Below are 16366 nucleotides of genomic sequence, written 5' to 3'. Positions count from 1 at the left end.
GTAAAGAGAGCATGTGTCAGGGGGTACTCAGGCACAAATGGGGCATCTGTGTTGTCCTTTACCAAAACTCAGGGATCATTGTGGAAGAAGGAGAAGAAGGATTGTAGAGCTAGGGGTCAGGGGGAATTGGAGCACAATTATGTCTTCTCACCATAACAGAACCACTGCATTCCAGACATCACAGTAGCTAGTCAACATTCCAGCATGAAGGGGAGGAGACATGAGCCCCCACCACTAGCTTAGACCCTTTCGAAAGTTTCTGATTGCTAGGGTAGGGCGTGTCTGTTCCTTTAGGGGTGTGGCCACTGATAGGTTGACTATACTTCTGTGAATTGCCCCACGACTAGTATGGAATCCAGCTGGAGATGCTTCAGCACAGGTGATCCTCTTCAGCAGAGTCTGCTCACTCCTTTTGCCATCCCACCCCTGTTGCATATTATTCTGCTCCAGCTGTGTCATCTCCCAGGGTGAACTGGTAGCTGAGGGTGGGATTCCATCTCAGCAGCTCTGGGTAGTAGTCAACCATGCTCAGGGACAATTTTCATGATGCAGCTACTTTCTCAGTACACTGGTATGAGACCCCCTCACTCACACAAGGAAGGCTGATAAACTCATTAGTTCTCCAGGCTAGACTTGTGTGGAACCATTCTTTTGACCTGCCGTTCCTCCCCTCTCTGGAGTGAGTGGGCCTTTGTTCATGTTTTCCCAGGAATAAGTGGCCCAGCAACATCTCATCTGTGCCTCAGTGTGATTCAGGACAGTCAGTCCCCTACCCGCCACCTGTGGAGATGACTTCGCAGGGTGTTGGATCTCTTCTCCACCTTCCCTCTCTCTCTCACACACACGTTCCTCTTGAGTCAAGGACACAGACTCTGTTTGATTTACAAAGTTATGATTTTCACTGTTGTAAAAAAAAATAAACGAGAGCACAACAACCACCATCTCCCTCTTCCTGTTTGTACAATATATCAAAGAGTTTACACACTCAACAGTCAAATGCCTTGTTTTGTAGAGCAAACAACAAACCGACAAGCAAAATGTCTATGTAGAATATCCCCCTTTTTCTGGCTCCTGGCTCTCCACCGAGCTGGGCCTCCTGATCAGAGCTCAACATGTTTACTCTGGGTTGACCTCTCTGCTGCCTCATTGGCCCTGAGCTCAGTCCAAAAGGCCACTTCCTTGTCTTTCAGCCTATGAGCTTCCTGTGTTGGGACTCCAATCTTCAGGTACCCTTCCTTCTGGTCATATTCTGGCCAATGGGGCAGCCCTTCCCCATTAGGGTTCCTGTGAACAGAATAAAAAGAGAAAGTCGCCAAATCAATTGTGCTCTCCCCATGTACAAGGATGCCATGGCTTATCTCTGCCAAGAAAGCAGTGACCTTCCACAGATGGGCAGGTTTCTATAACCCATCTGGGAGAGCTTGTTCATTTTAAAAACATTCACACTGTGATTTGGATACTAAATTTTCATCGTGTGATACAGGCTGATACCAAGCTGGGCACAGGTGGAAATATGAAGAAGTGGAGCCTGGTTGGGGGAAGCAGGTCCCTGAAGACTGGTCTTGAGGAGTGCTCAGATTCTCTTCCTTTATCTTTCTGCTCCCTTCTGTCGAGAGACAGGAGCTTTTTATACAAACTTGTCCCTACTAGTTCTGCCTCATCACTGACCCTAAATAAAAAGTCCAAGCATAACTCAGAATCCAAAATAGTCTTTCATCCTTGGAGTTGGTCGAAAGCTAATACATGAAATTGTTACTGAGATGTGGGGCATTATCTAATTAATCTGATAATATAGTTTAGAAGACATTTTAGTTGATTCGTAGAGAGTTTGGAAATGTTTGGTGAGTGTACTGCAAAATTCACAGAATACAGTTAGTGAGGCTTAGAGGAGAGACCAGAGGGAGCTAGTGAGAGAAAGGACAGAGAAGTCAATCTTCCGATCACTCACGTGGGAGTAAGGTCTCTGTAAGGAACCATATTGGAAGCCACCCATGTTCCTTTGTGGAAATGAAATTATCTATATTTTGTCCACTCCCTGAAATTTTATGAGGCCTGAGTTCAAAGTTCATGCACTATTTAACTAGCGGGGGGAACTTTAGGGAGCACAGCAAGCAGGCAGAAGCAATGGTACTTTCTGCTGATTGTAATCTGTTTACACTAAGATTTAGGGTCAGAAATCACAGCATAAAGTTTGAAATCCTGAGTTTTTCCAAAAAAAAAAAAAAGGAACATGCTTAAAGTTGTGTTCAAAGACAGTTCTGTTGCTCAGTGGATGAGTGCTCTAGAATTAAGTCTGTTTTGTATAAGAAGAAAGGGAAGTTACTTTAAGGATGACTTAGGAAGCCACAAATCAACCCATCTCAGGCTTTCAATATAAAATAGTTTTGAAGAAGTTGCTTTGAGAAGACAGCACTAGGGATCCCTGCTCCCACCTCCTGCCCCACAAGTCACCTAAGGAACTGATTCTCTTGAATTTATTTTCCCACATTCAGACACTTGGAAGCTGCTACAGCTCTGTTTCATTGATCACTAACAAATCACAGGTCAGAATTACATTTCAGCATTGTCTATGTGGCACTTGTTCTGTAAACATGCAGAATACAAGACTAATAGAGCCATCAAGGCTTCTACCTGGTTTCAATGAAGATTTGGGAGGCCAGCAAGAGTGTGGAAGGCTTTCAGCCCCTGCTAGCAACACTGAGAGAATGGTGCACGGCATTGTGAGAGTGAAGCTGATGTTGCTATGGAGACCCTAGCAAATTAGAACTGGCAGGCAAGAACATTTGCCTAGGAAATGTTTGGACCATAAGATCAGCCAGTCCCAGAGAGGTCCTGGGGGTGCAGACAGAAAGACAGCAGAGAAGTTTCCCCAGCAAGAGCCTACACCTACCAACAGAACCCCTAGACGCTTCAGCAGCTAAGATTTGCCTCTTGTAGTTTGGACTTGCTTTGGTACAATCTCTCGGTGGCACTTTCCTGTTCTTCCATGTGATAGGAATGTGTGGACATTGTCACTGGATCTTGGAAATGTTACTGCTTTATTACAATGGAGACTCAAAACTAAGAGTCCCTGTAAGACTGAGGAAGTCATTGATTTGGACTTCTAATTAGTGTTGGAAATATTGAGATGGTGTGATGGGGCATGAGCCTCTGCAGGTCACAGGTTATGATATTAGATATTTAGAGCTTAAATATTCCTCCAAAAACATATGTGCCTTAATTCCCATCTGATGGTGCTATTGGGAGTTGATGGAAAATTTAAGAGCATCCCCCAGTTGGAGGAAGTTGGTCACTGGGAAGTGCCCATGAGGAGGATATGGGAACCTTGGCTCTATCCTTTATGTTTACTTTCTAATCAACGGATGTATGGACCTTTGCTTTACCCTAGTTATCAGCATAATACCCTGTATTGACACAGGATCAGAGGGAACAGCCAAGTGCCCAAGAATTGAAATCTCTGGTCTGTGAGCCAAATTTCACAATTTGTCTTTCAAACTGAACTATCTCACAGATATTGTCACACCTACAAAACTGATTAACCCCGGTCTCATTGTAAGAGATCATAGGGAAAAGGGGTTGACCACTCAAGCATTAGAAAACTCTCGTTCCCCAAAGCTATGAGTCTTCACACCGTATATCAAACCTCACCCATTCCGAGCAAAGTTGGCCCAGAATTTCATCACCATCTTGCTCAAGTTGATCTCCTCTTCTGAGGAGCCTCCTGGGGAGGAAAAAAAGGAAGACGCTTTAACTATTTAAGACTTGGGTTACAAGACCGAGCAAGAGCAGCACAGGGAGCCTGTAAGAAATACAATCTTTTGTCTGGCCACACTGCCCTCAGTGCATCTGATCTCTTCTGATCTCAGACTAAGTGTAGTCGAGTCTGGTTAGTACTTGGATGGGAGAAACGAAGAGCCTTGGCCCTTATCACATACTTATGGAGTCCAAATCTAACTTTTATGACAATCTTGCTTGAGCAGGCCCACACTTTTAAAGTTCAGATGTCTTTATTCTGTAAGCTCTCAGTCTTTATCTTCCATGTTCAGCTACCTGGTGCTTTCCTCTTGGTGTCCAATGACAATGATAATTGGTTACTTAGCTGGGTTGGTGGCCTTTAGATATGTTATCACTCTCTTATTCTCTTGTTCACAAATTCTGAAATGATCAGAATTGCCAAGAGCCTCAGGATACATACAGCTTAGACACTCCCAGAGACAGTGGTGTAAGAGATCACCAGTTACACACAGCTGCTGAGAAAAAGGTATTGGAAACCTTTGTGAAAGTGTCCCTTATCATATCACATAATATGAATTATCGAAATATATGATGTATCTTAGATATTTAGATAGTCAGATAGAAAGAAACTAAATAGGCCTTGTTAAGACTAGCAAAAGTTTCAAATTTCCTGTCCTGTTCCAATGTTCTCACAGGAGGAAAACCAAACCATACCATTCTTGCCCTAAGCAGGGCGTATATGTGACCATCATATCTTTTCTGGTGTCTCAAGTCAGGATTCTGAGGATGACTATGGATGGTGATGTGCAAACACAAGCATTCATGTGTGTTAAGTGGAAACTGTCTTACAGCTGAGCCCTGCTTCAGAGTATCATGCAAGTCAGTTTAAAAGCAGAAACTCACTCAAGGCCATCAAACCAAGACCCAAACCCAGGATTCAGACCACCAAGGTCATATCCAACAAAGATACCTTTTAAAAACGGGGCTCCCCATACTGAGAAGAGATCATCACCGTGGTCTCCTATCACAGACTTGGGTCTCATGTCTGATACAAAGCTTGGCCGATACTGAAACTCGTACATGTAGGTTGGGACTCCGGCATCTGTGGAGACATGGATTCCTGCACAGGTCACATTTCCAGACACACACCTTAGGCACTACAGTTGAATACATTCCTCATCTGCAGAGGGGAGAAACACAGTTTTAAGAAGGGTGTGACTTATTTAGGGCTGCACAGCTGGTTGATGTGGAATTAGGGTTTGAACAGGTATTTATCAAATGAACAATTAATGCAATCCCTGAATGCAACAAATACATGGATGTGTGTTAATGATGATATGGCTGTGCCTTGGATTGAAGACAGTCTAGAACCACACGGCGTCTTTTATCCAGCTGCCTCTGAGCATCTCTAAGGAGTTTCTTAGCTCTATAGAGCAGACTGAAGAAAACCCAGGCTGCCTCTCTGAAAATTAGGATAATTCGATTTTAAAAATCTATGCAGAAACTGGAGGTTTCATATTTCATACCCAGCTGTGTGCTGGACCCAAGTGTAAGACCCCCATTGTTGGGGCAGCAGACCCCTGGCCCCTTGACTTTCTTTGCCTGCCAATAAGAAGCTAGAGCTAATGGGTCAAACAGTGATAGAGTTAGCCAATAAGAAGCTAGAGCTAATGGGCCAAACAGTGATTTAATTACTACAGTTTCTGTGTGATTATTTTGGTTCTGGGTGGCCAGAATGAACAAGCAGCTCCATACAACAAAAGCAAAGACAGTGAATGCTATCACCAGGCTAAACATTTGACTTAGTGGACTTGTAGAGGGAAGGAAATGGAAGGAGGACAGAGAGTTTATTTCAAGAGATTGTGATTGAAAATGCTTCCAGTCTGGGATAGATTCCCAGCATTAGGTAAGGAAGCAAGGCAGCCTCCAGTTGGTTTTAGCCAAGACACAAAACAATCACAGCATCAACAGTGAAAGAGAAGGGAGAACGCCAGGGGCATCAGAGGTAAGAGCTTCACAATCAAGGAAGTGCAGAACCTACATCCAATGTCTTAGAGGAAATCCCACTGGCTGGGAGAGCAGGTGATACAGGCAGTGTGCTGGAGGAGTGTAACCCAAGCCTGGAGCACTGTGCTCAGGAGAGGGGTTTTCCAGGGATGCGGGAGACATAGCAGCTTTCCCAGACAGACGCTGTGGAACTCACTGCCTCCAGACCTGCCTCATGGTAATGGCTAAACTAGGTCTTTAACGAAAGCTTCAAGAAAGCAATGAATAGCAATGAGACACCAAAGTCATTGGTGTGGAGCAAGCCACAGGCAGGACACTCTAGAACTGTAGTCGGAATGTAGATAGTTTTATCCTGTAGAGTGCAAAGGGTCAATAGGAATTAATTATGCCAATGATTATAGATGCGACAAATTAAATAACTACAGTTACAATAAATTATGATGTCTGTCCAGATGACGTAAATCTTGATATCAGAAACCTGAAGAAAGTGTGTGTGTTGAGGGACAGGAATGTAGAGTTCTTATACATAATAAATTATGCTGCTACCAGTTTAGTGTAGATTATTAGAATAGAGTACAGGCTATGAAGATGTCTCGGGAGATAGAGAGCTTGTCACCAAGGCTGAAGACCTGAGTTCAATTTCTAAAGTCCATTATCTATCAGCTGTAGGAGTTTCCTAATAGAGTCTTTAAGGTCTTTATACACAGAATCTTATCACCATAAGGACACTGCCTTCCTCCTCTCCTATTTTTGTCCCCTCATTCTCCATCACTCATCTATTGCTTTAGCTAAGACTTCAAGTACCGTGTTGAACAAGGGAGCGGGGACATACTTGACTTGTTTCTTTTAATGGGAATGCTCTGAATTTCTCTCTATTTAGAATAACGTTGGCTGTGGGCTTCCTGAATACCGCCTTTATCATTTTGATGTATGTTCCCTGGTAACCCTATTCTCTCCAGGAATCATGAATGAATGGTGAATTTTGTAAAAGGCATTTTTTTTTGCATCTAATGGGATGATCATGGGGTTTCTGCTCTTTAGTCTATTTAAGTGGTGGGTTAGGTTTGTTGATTTGTTGAACCGTGTTCAACAGATGTGGTAGAATATGTTTGTTGAACCATCCCAGCACCATAAGAGACTACTACAGACAAATAGATGCACAAGAATTGGATAACTGAAAGAATTGTGTCATTTAAGGGCACCTCCATATACTAGTGTGGTGGAAAAGTGTTTAAGATGGTTACAACCATCATCAGTGTCAATGATAAGTTTTGTTGGCTATTGTGAGCCCTCCTCCCGTCAGTTTTCTTGTCAATAAGCAAATATGGTGAAAGGAGACAATACAACTGTTGGGGTCCCTTTTGTTGTACTGGCTTCCTTCAGCTAAAGGACTGTCAATCAGCCGGCCAAACAACCCTTAAGTCATCATCAACCTACTTGAATACTCCACAGACTCCCTGAGACAACCATACAGGGAAGAAAACTGAGAGCCAGGGATACTGAGGGTACAGCATCACCATGACAGTTTGAAATAGCTTGTCCCAGGCATTTTGCTGTCACACCTCTTGGTGAACTCTAGATGATCCTGAGGCCGTCTCCACCCAGGTCAGAGGAGCAGACGTTCTCTTGGCCATCTAGCAGATGGCCGCTGCGACTAGTGGAGGAGACACAAGACCTCTTGATGCAAATAGCCCTTCTCTGGATGCAAGCAGGCTGTTCATGCTTCCTTGGTGATATAGCTAAGAAATACTCCCGTATATTCCCTCCTCCAGTACTGAAACATCAGCTCTAGTGGGAGACTTTGAAGTGCTCTTCTCTTGCCTAATTCAGTCATGCAGGCAGCACTGTAGCACAAAGAAAGTGACAATGGAGGGCCACAGCAAAGGCAGCGGCAGTAGAGGTGTTGACAGGCTGAGCTGCTGACGCGGAAGCAGCTGAACTGCTTGAGAACAGCCAGGCCAGGAAGACAGTGGAAGGAGAAATAGAGGAAAATGGTGGGGAACCTGGACCGAGGAGGGGTACAGACCGTAAGGTGCTAGAAAAGGAAGACTGCAGACCCTGGCTGACAGAAGATTTTTACAAAAGATATCAAGTCCTTTAGGGCAAGGGTTTCAGACCCTGGGTCCCTAGCCAGAGCTGTGACATTGACCAGTATTATGGGATAAGGAACTTTACACTCATGAGCCCACACAGGAGCTGCACCACTGGTTGCTGCTAAAATCTGAGGAATTTAGATGCCTATACCCACCAGCTTTCTGATTTTGCAGAGGCTTCGGTGACGGCAGCAAAGAACTGGGGAGTCCTGGCTTCCTGGGCCTACCCAGAAGCTGAACCGCTTGCAGGACTAAGGACAGCATGTGTGTCATGTTGTTTCCCAGCAGTGCACGGCTGTAACATGAGAGGCTGCCCACTGCTTGACCCCACCTGCCTACACCTACAGTCAAGGCTGCCAAACACCAGAGCTGCTAGAGACTGGTGCTTGAACAATCTCTCCTGGATTAACATCTGGACAGAGCAGAGCACCCCTGACCAGCTGACTGATGACTAAAACAGGTAAATCACTGCCCTAACAAGTCAAATGGAGACAAAGAAGCAAGAAGAAATGGTCAATCTGAACAGATCAGTGTGGAATAAGGAGACCATATCTGTAATTAGAAGTCCCCCATCAATGAAAAAGATCAGACTATTACAGTTTCACTGATAGACAGACCAACAGATTAAAGAGAAGAGCTTGTGGTGTTAATCCTTAGACTCTTCCCAAATATCTGTAAAATTCTTTTACTGAGAGTATCATTAGCTTGATGCTAACATAGGGCAGAGACACTACAGGTAAACAAAATACATATCGTAGACATCAAAATCGCCAACAACATTTTACCAAGTATGATTCAACAACATATTAAAAGTATAATCCGTGGGGCTATAAAGATGGCTTAGGGGGCCGTTCATCAGGTTGGTCTCCAGGTCACTTCCTCATCTCTCTAGAGTGTTTGCTGGCATCTCCTCTTAGATTAAATTACATGTGGACCTTTTTCTCCCAGGCACTTACTGGCAGAGGCAATACTAAACCTCACAGGCCATAGGGAACTGGCCTTCAAGACCTGACCCTCAGCAGATTGCATGTCTTTTTATGATGAAAGGCAGAGGTTAGAGATCTGTCTGGTAAGTTCATGTTCCTACTCCTTTCTCCAGACTCACCTCTGTGACTACGGGCCACAATTACAGACGGGACACCAAACATGACATCTGCCATCAAGTCCAGGAACAGGCTCTTCTTTTCCATGGGGTCATCTGTCCTTCCTAGATACATCTCAGTGGCGGCAGGAATCAGATTCTCAGAGACGTTCTGAAATGGAACAGAAAGTGACCACCTAACCAGCTGCAATGCGGCCTCCCGAGGTGCTTGCCATGCATTCATTGCTCCTGAGCCACTTGAGTTCAGGGCCAAATTCTCCTAGTTTTGGTGGTGAGTGGATAAGAAGGCAACTTTTGGAGGAGGGTGTGGCCCAGGGAAGACTAATATGAATTCTCTAGGTGAGTCATTTGGTTTTAATAGATTTTAATTTTGGAAGTTAGGCATCTCAGTAATATATCACTATTGTCCCACTGGCTTCAGTGGCAAAAGTCCATGTTACTGAAGCCACCCAATGGCTTAAGGACTGCTATCCAGTGGGTGATTTCTCCAGCTCTGTCCTGGATGAAGGGTGCCTTTCTCTACACACACACACACACACACACACACACACACTACCCTGGGTCTTTAAGAGAAAGAAAGTTTTGCTGTCTTTCCTTGCTCTCTGGAGAAAGACACATTTGGTATCCAATAAGTTAACTTCAAAATATAATATTCCTGGGAAATTTAACAGAAAAGATACAAGTCATAAGTCTTATAGCTATAGCTTCTCTTTAGCTTCACAGACACGCAGGAGCCTGCAGATGACAGCACCCTGTGTGTCAGATGTGCAGAGAACACAGACTCCGCATCACCAGTGGTGTCCCCTTCTCTATGTAGCCTCATAGCATCTACGTAAGTCTTATGTCACCAATCACTGCCTCCATCTTGTTTGGTTTACTAACTTCCATTTTTTCCAGGAACTGGCCTGCAGTCACCAGCCCCCAGGGAGGGGCTGGGCTGCAACTCACACAAGTGAGTTTCTTCCAAGGACTTTAACATGGGAAAAGCAGCAATCTGGAGCTGAGCGCCGCACCTAGGCCTTTCTAGCCACTGAATAAGTGTGCATTTCAGGGAAAAAATATAGACTTCTTTGTTTCTCAGCCAATTGCCATGATTCCCTCAACACTTACTAGAATGGAGTAGGCCTACCACAGGAGGAAAGCGGCTGTCTTCTGATCCAGTTTGTCTTCAGAGAGTGGAAAACCCTGTTAAAGAAATGTTTATGAACAGTCATGAATTCTGGGGAAATGAGAAGAATCAAAACAGTCAAACAATCAAATCAATGCAGAAGGAAACTTCTCTCCTGCGTCTTAATTGGTGTGAGAGTTCGTGTTTGAACAAGTAACCACTGAAACAAATGAGCAGTACTAAGGTGTGTGTTGTTGTGTGTATGTGTGGTGTACGTGTGTGTGCATGGGTATGTGTGGTTGTGTGTATATAATGTGTAAAATATAATACATATCACATACAATATGAATATAAATATGAATGTGTGTTATATATAACCTTTTATTTATATTAAATATATTATAAATTCACATACTGTGTATATAATACACATATATAATATGTGTATTATTATATATTATATAATAATATATAATATATTTTATGTACATTTATTATATAATGTCTATATTAATATACTACATATTTATATACAAACATATTAAAATATCTTCTATGTAAGGAATATATTTTATGTATGTCTGTTTATAAATACTTCAATATATAGTGTATATATATATATATAGATATGTATTTTCACACAGTTCAGGTGACTAAAGAAGCCAAAGCCATCCCTGTGACTGTACCCTTTTTATTATCGCTGAAGCTCTTCTCCAGAGCAGTTACAGCGCCATCGGTGTGTCCGTACCTTGTTCAAACTAATGCAGTCAGAGCCTCGACCCTACTCTAGCAGCTAGCCCTGCCCTAGCATGACACCAGCTCAGGACAGCCAATCCAGGAAGTTACTCTATGTAACCTGCACTTGGTGATGGGCAGAATCGCTTCTGAGCCCTCTCTTGGAAGAGTTAAAACGCTTGTGGTTACCAGTCCTTTCTCTGTCCTGCAAGCTAATAATTTCTTCCAGAATTACTTTCTTGAGAGTTGAGAAAATATTTGCTTTACATTTAAAAAGTTTTGGAAATGTAAACATCTGGGGGAGATGATACTTGATTTCTTTTATGGCTACTGTGGAGGACAGCGAACTCACTTTGATGAGAATTTTACTTCAACTTCCAGTTCTGAGGAGAGAGCATGAACTGAACTCAGTAGACTTGCACCAGACTCACCGCTCACGTCACTCCTTGAGCTCCCAACCTTGAAACCTCTCTAGATATCAGAGTCAGGGACCTGGACTCAGGTCACACCTTCTCTTTCTCATATTTCAGTCATACTACCAAAAGTAAGCTGAAAGTACCCAGTTGGATTTCTTTGAGTCTGACCTTTTCCATGACATATTAAAGAGTCATTCCTGGCTGAACTTCAGAACTAAGTCAATGACTTGCCTCTAACTCTAGGCAACTGAGGCACTTCAGAGCCTCTGTGGAGATCTCCCAGGGCCTGAGAATTCAACTCTAAGGCAGAAGCTGCTGAGCCCCAGCCTGACCCCTGCCCTCCAGCGTCTTCTCTTTTGTAGATGTCCTCTGTTGTTCCATCAACATGGTTATTATTTCTGGCCCTTCCAGCTTATGAATTTCACGACTCCTTAAGGAAAGGTAGTGTTTGGGGAGAGGGGTTTCCAGGACTAAGATTCCCATAGGGTAGTTGTGCTTTCTGAGTAATACTGCCATGGAAATACCCACTCATGACAATGGGGACATATGTTCTGGTTTCAAAGAACACTGAAGTAAGAAAAAGGCATTTGAGCAGCAGGGGGTTCATGATGGCTGTGGCTGTGAGCACACTTATATAAGAGGCTATTTGTTCTCACCATTGGAATGAGCCAGCCAAACTCATGCTTGGTGATGCCCACCATGTAGGGCACAGTGTTGAAACTCTTCTCAGCCAGGATCTCTTCTGGTGACTTTGGCAGCAACACTCCATCAATCACGGTGGGCAGGAAAGGATAGCTCTGGGAAAATGGAAATATAATGTCTGTGACTGTTCTTCCTAGGCCTGAGTGAGATATGTGTATCACACTTGCCAAGGCTCAGGGAACATTGTGGAAGATGTTGCAGGAAGAGTGTAACATTAGAAAACAGAGTGAAGGCTTGTAAAACCACCTTCTCTAGACAGCAATTTCTATTAATAATCTACAACTTGCACTGGACCCATATGAGGTAGACCCTATCAACAATAAGTTAAGGAAGAAGGGCCCTGTGCTTTAGTTCTGCATTATTGACTGTTAATAGACTCTAGTGATGAGGAGCCAGTGTCTTGTATGCAACCTGCTGAACTCAGCAATATCCAAGAATTTGCTCTAATCCCATGATCACACAGACAGCGCTGGATAATCTAAGTAGGTTGCAAAATAAAGCAAATAGTTATGAATGTAAGAGAGAGATTTGTGGGAACAAAAGGAGCTGGTAGGTTTTAGAGAGGTTGGAGGTAAAAGTGGTTAGTATGTATCGCACGCATGTGCAGAATTCAAAATTGTTTAAAAGAAAATTTAATTCATATTAATTAATTTTTGTTTGAAGACACCATAATTAAACTTAATATTTTGTATGCTAGTTTAAGAAAATCTTAACTGCCCCACCACAGCATCCGTATCTCTCCGTACCCCACAGGACTAGATACAGCTTGAGGAAGCCACACTTAGCACTGCAAACCTAGTCAACTAGTCTTGGCTATATAGGTCATAGCTGTAAACCTAGTCAACTACCCATGGCTGTAGAGGTCATAGATGTAAACCTAGTCAACTACCCATGGCTATATAGGTCATAGCTGTAAACCTAGTCAACTACCCATGGCTGTAGAGGCTTACATAGATGTAAGCCTAGTCAACTACTCTTGGCTATATAGGTCATAGCTGTAAACCTAGTCAACTACCCATGGCTGTAGAGGTCATAGATGTAAACCTAATCAACTACCCATGGTTGTAGAGGTCACAACTATAAACCTAGTCAAGGCTGTAGAGGTCATAGCTGTAAACCTCTTCACCTACCCATGGCTATAAAAGTCATAGCTATAACCCTAATCAACTACCCATGGCTGTAGAGGTCACAGACTTTTGAGGAGAACCCACTCCTGACGTTTTCCTAAACCAGCATAGCTTCTAGCTATGTTCTAAACAGTCATATGTTTACATCAAGGTGTGTGTAGCTCTCACCCTCATCCACAAAGCTTCTTTTTGCAGTAAACAGAAGCTCCTGGTCGAAAGGAGTACAGTTGCTTGGCCCCATTCCATATATCTACAATGCAACACTTATCCCAAGACACAGAGGAAAAGATCAAAAAACTTGTAAGGGAAAGGAAGTGGTGTGGTGAGAAGAAGGGGTAGAGACGATGTAAATAGAATATATTCATGTATAAGATTCTAAAATATTAATCCTATAAAATGACATTTTAAAAACCAGCAAATTACTGTTCTTAAAGGAACATTAAATAGACCAAAAGGAAGACATTGGTGAGTCTGTGAGCAAGAAGACAAAGTGTTTCCTCTTTGGGCTAAGCTGGAATTTGGACATCACACACACTGTGCCGGTTACCAGAATTCTGTCGTGAGCGATGATTTGGGGCTCCAGAGATGTTTTCCTAAGTAAATGAGTTCTCAAACACAGACTCCGTGATTACAGACATGAATATGGTAGAGGACATCCGTCTGTGCGTGTCTAAATTTGTACTGTTAAAAAATATAATTGGTCTGAAGAAGACATCAGACTTAGCACTCAAGGTAACCAAACTGTGACTTGATTCTGCATCTGAGAGATGCAGGTGAGGGTCAAACCCTCCTCCAAGGCTTACAGTGGAGACTAGGAGCTGTGGACAATTATTACTCCTGCTGTAGGAACATTATAGTTTCAGAGAGGCCATCATGGGAGCAGGCCATAGAAGCAGTTCTTCTGAAGGGATATATGTACAGGCCACACAGAGCAGTTGTGTGTGCCCTCTGTGAACACACATTCCCCACCCCCACCCCCACCTCCCAAAACGAGCAGGGAATGACCTCGTGGATAAAGTATCAGGGTGCTGGGCTATTTCTGAGACTTTTGAATAGTTTTGATTTGGAGGAATGCACAGGAAACAGGGAGTAAAGGGTGGAGCATATTGTCTGTATAATGTCTGGACCATCCTTTGCAGTCAGAAATGTTTTGTAGGACCAACTCTGTGGAGGGGTATCCATCTTACAGCAAAGATCGGGATTTTAAGATTACTAAGAGTGAGCCTGGTGATATTAGGGGGACATAGGGATAAAAAGGGAAAACAGAAAAAAACGATGGACACAGAGGGAAGACCCAGGGGTAACTGCATCCAAGAGGAGGTCATCCCATAGTAACTGTGACACCCTGAGCAATTGCCAGTGTCCCCTGGAGTTCTGTCTCTGCACTGTGCTGCTGCATATGTTGCCTGTTTGGGTGAGAGAAGTCACATGCATCCTTCCTTGGTTTTGTCTGTACATTCACAATAAGTTCTGCTCAGATATTCCTTCACAGTTTCTGGATCCAAAGCAGTATTACCTCACTGCCCATGCCCTGGCATATTATAGATCCTATTAAAAAAGTCGGTGCCTTCTAGTCACACTGTGGCCTCCCAGCTAGGTTTCCCCATCCCTTCCCTACAGTCCAGTATTATCCTATGGTCAGAAACATTACTGCTCTCTTCATAGTCCTCCAAACAACTTCCCCTCATAGTGAATCACAGTCCAAACCTTTCATTGGCCAACCCACCTCCTACTTCTGCTACCCACCCAGCCTCAGGTCCACTCATTCTTCATCGCTTCCTCCCCAAACATTCGTCTTCAGCAGGCCCCATAGAGGCTCTTTTCCCTAGGTTTTCAAACAGCTGGTTTCTTTCCCTCCTCTAGAGCTTCTCCTAGAGACCACCAACAGTTTAGGTCACCCCCGACCCTGTTCACATTAAACCACTGTGCAATTCTCCATCCCCCTATGGTCTTTACTTCGACTCCTTATCTATGGCCATATAGACCATATAGTTCACCATTTTCATATTTCTAGGTGATGGAGGAGGGTTATCTGTCTATTGTGTTATTTTTATTGGTCAATAAAGAGACTGCCTTGGCCCCTTGATAGGACAAAAAATTAGGTAGGCGGAGTAAACAGAATAAAATGCTGGGAAGAGGGCTATGAGCCAGAAGCCATGGAGCCAGCCACCAGGTCAGACATGCTGAATCTTTTCCGGTAAGCCACCACCTCGTGGTGCTACAAAGATTATTAGAAATGGGTTAATACCAAGATGTGAGAGTTAGTCAGTAACTAACTCTCTAGAGATAATGGGCCAGGCAGTGCTTAAATGAATACAATTTGTGTGTTGTTATTTCTGGGACTAAGCTAGCCGTGCGGGAGCTGGGCAGGATGAAAAGCAGGCCTGCCCACAGCCCCCACTACATCTAGGAAAACAGATCCTGTCTGTTTCCTTCTTATGTCCCACTTCCTAAATCATGTCCTGCCTCATTCAAGGGCTTCTTACATCTTTTCTGAATGTTGGAAGAGTCCCATTTCTTTCTTGTAGGATCTTTCAGGGGAGTGCTGAGAGCCCTGTGTGGGAAGCAGAGGGGGTGAGACTGGAGATACTGCAGAACTAGTCTCCTGGCCAGGGCTGGGGGCTTGGAGGGTAGGAGGGATGAGAGAAAGGGCAAAGCTGGAGCTTCCCGACTGGTGGAAAGTGTATGGGACCCTCAGCACTGAGATCAAAGTCTCCTCTTTCACAATGTCTCACCCCCGTGTCCTTTCAGGGGACCCGTACTCCCTATCAATGGCTCCAGGGTTTCTCAGCCATCTGTCTCTGGAACATGGAAGGTTCTGGTGCATCCTACTCTATATCATTATAAAAACAGGAAATGTCACTTAGAGTGGCACAGGTGACTCTGGGGGACACTGAGTTGCTGAGTGGGATCACTGGACTGGGAAACAGGTCATCCTGATCCTGTCCCTGGTCCTCCTGACCATGTTACCATCACAAGTCTCTAGACCTCAGTCTTGCACACACAGATAATAGTACTGTTCTGCAAATGAGTATGAGTCCTTAATTATAAGATTCAGTACCTGTAATTCAGAAAGAAAAACCACTTACCTCTCTGGGGTCTCCAACAAAGTCAACAGTAGCAAACTTCTGTGGAAACAAAGGCAGAGAAATTGGGTGAGAAAACTTCCTTGTCCAAAGCTGATATTTGGAGCTGGCCTTAGAGGTATTAGGCTCTTTCTCTCAAGTTTTCCTTGGCTAGGCCCAAGATCAAGAGACCCTTATCCTAAGTCCCTAATGGTCAGCTCTAATTGTCAACTTGGTACCACCTAAGTCACTCGTGGGGAGACTTTCAACGGGGTA

General features: G+C 43.8%; 2 protein-coding genes across 2 annotated transcripts in view; both read right to left on the bottom strand.

Moving 5' to 3' along the window:
• Window positions 1-875: 875 nt before the first annotated feature.
• On the bottom strand, window positions 876-9076 carry LOC148118489 (liver carboxylesterase 1-like). The gene is made up of 4 exons (XM_087900170.1): window positions 8941-9076; window positions 4706-4837; window positions 3649-3721; window positions 876-1284 (listed from the first exon to the last, which is right to left on the bottom strand). Exons 1-4 carry the CDS (start codon window positions 9050-9052, stop codon window positions 1101-1103), a joined length of 501 nt encoding a protein of 166 aa, XP_087756296.1. The 5' UTR covers window positions 9053-9076; the 3' UTR covers window positions 876-1100.
• Window positions 8948-16366, bottom strand: part of LOC148118488 (liver carboxylesterase 1-like) — a 21586-nt gene continuing 14167 nt past the window's right edge. Inside the window, exons 8-11 of the mRNA XM_087900171.1 lie at window positions 16115-16153; window positions 11853-11993; window positions 10048-10122; window positions 8948-9088 (exon numbers count right to left, since the gene is read on the bottom strand). Of these exons, the coding sequence (XP_087756297.1) occupies window positions 10063-10122; window positions 11853-11993; window positions 16115-16153 (240 nt within the window). The 3' untranslated portion in view covers window positions 8948-9088; window positions 10048-10062. The remainder of the gene's footprint in view (window positions 9089-10047; window positions 10123-11852; window positions 11994-16114; window positions 16154-16366) is intronic.

Source organism: Myodes glareolus, chromosome 22 (genome assembly GCF_982192425.1).
Source record: "Myodes glareolus chromosome 22, mMyoGla1.1, whole genome shotgun sequence".
NCBI lineage: Eukaryota > Metazoa > Chordata > Mammalia > Rodentia > Cricetidae > Myodes > Myodes glareolus.
This window is presented reverse-complemented; position numbering and strand designations above follow the sequence as displayed.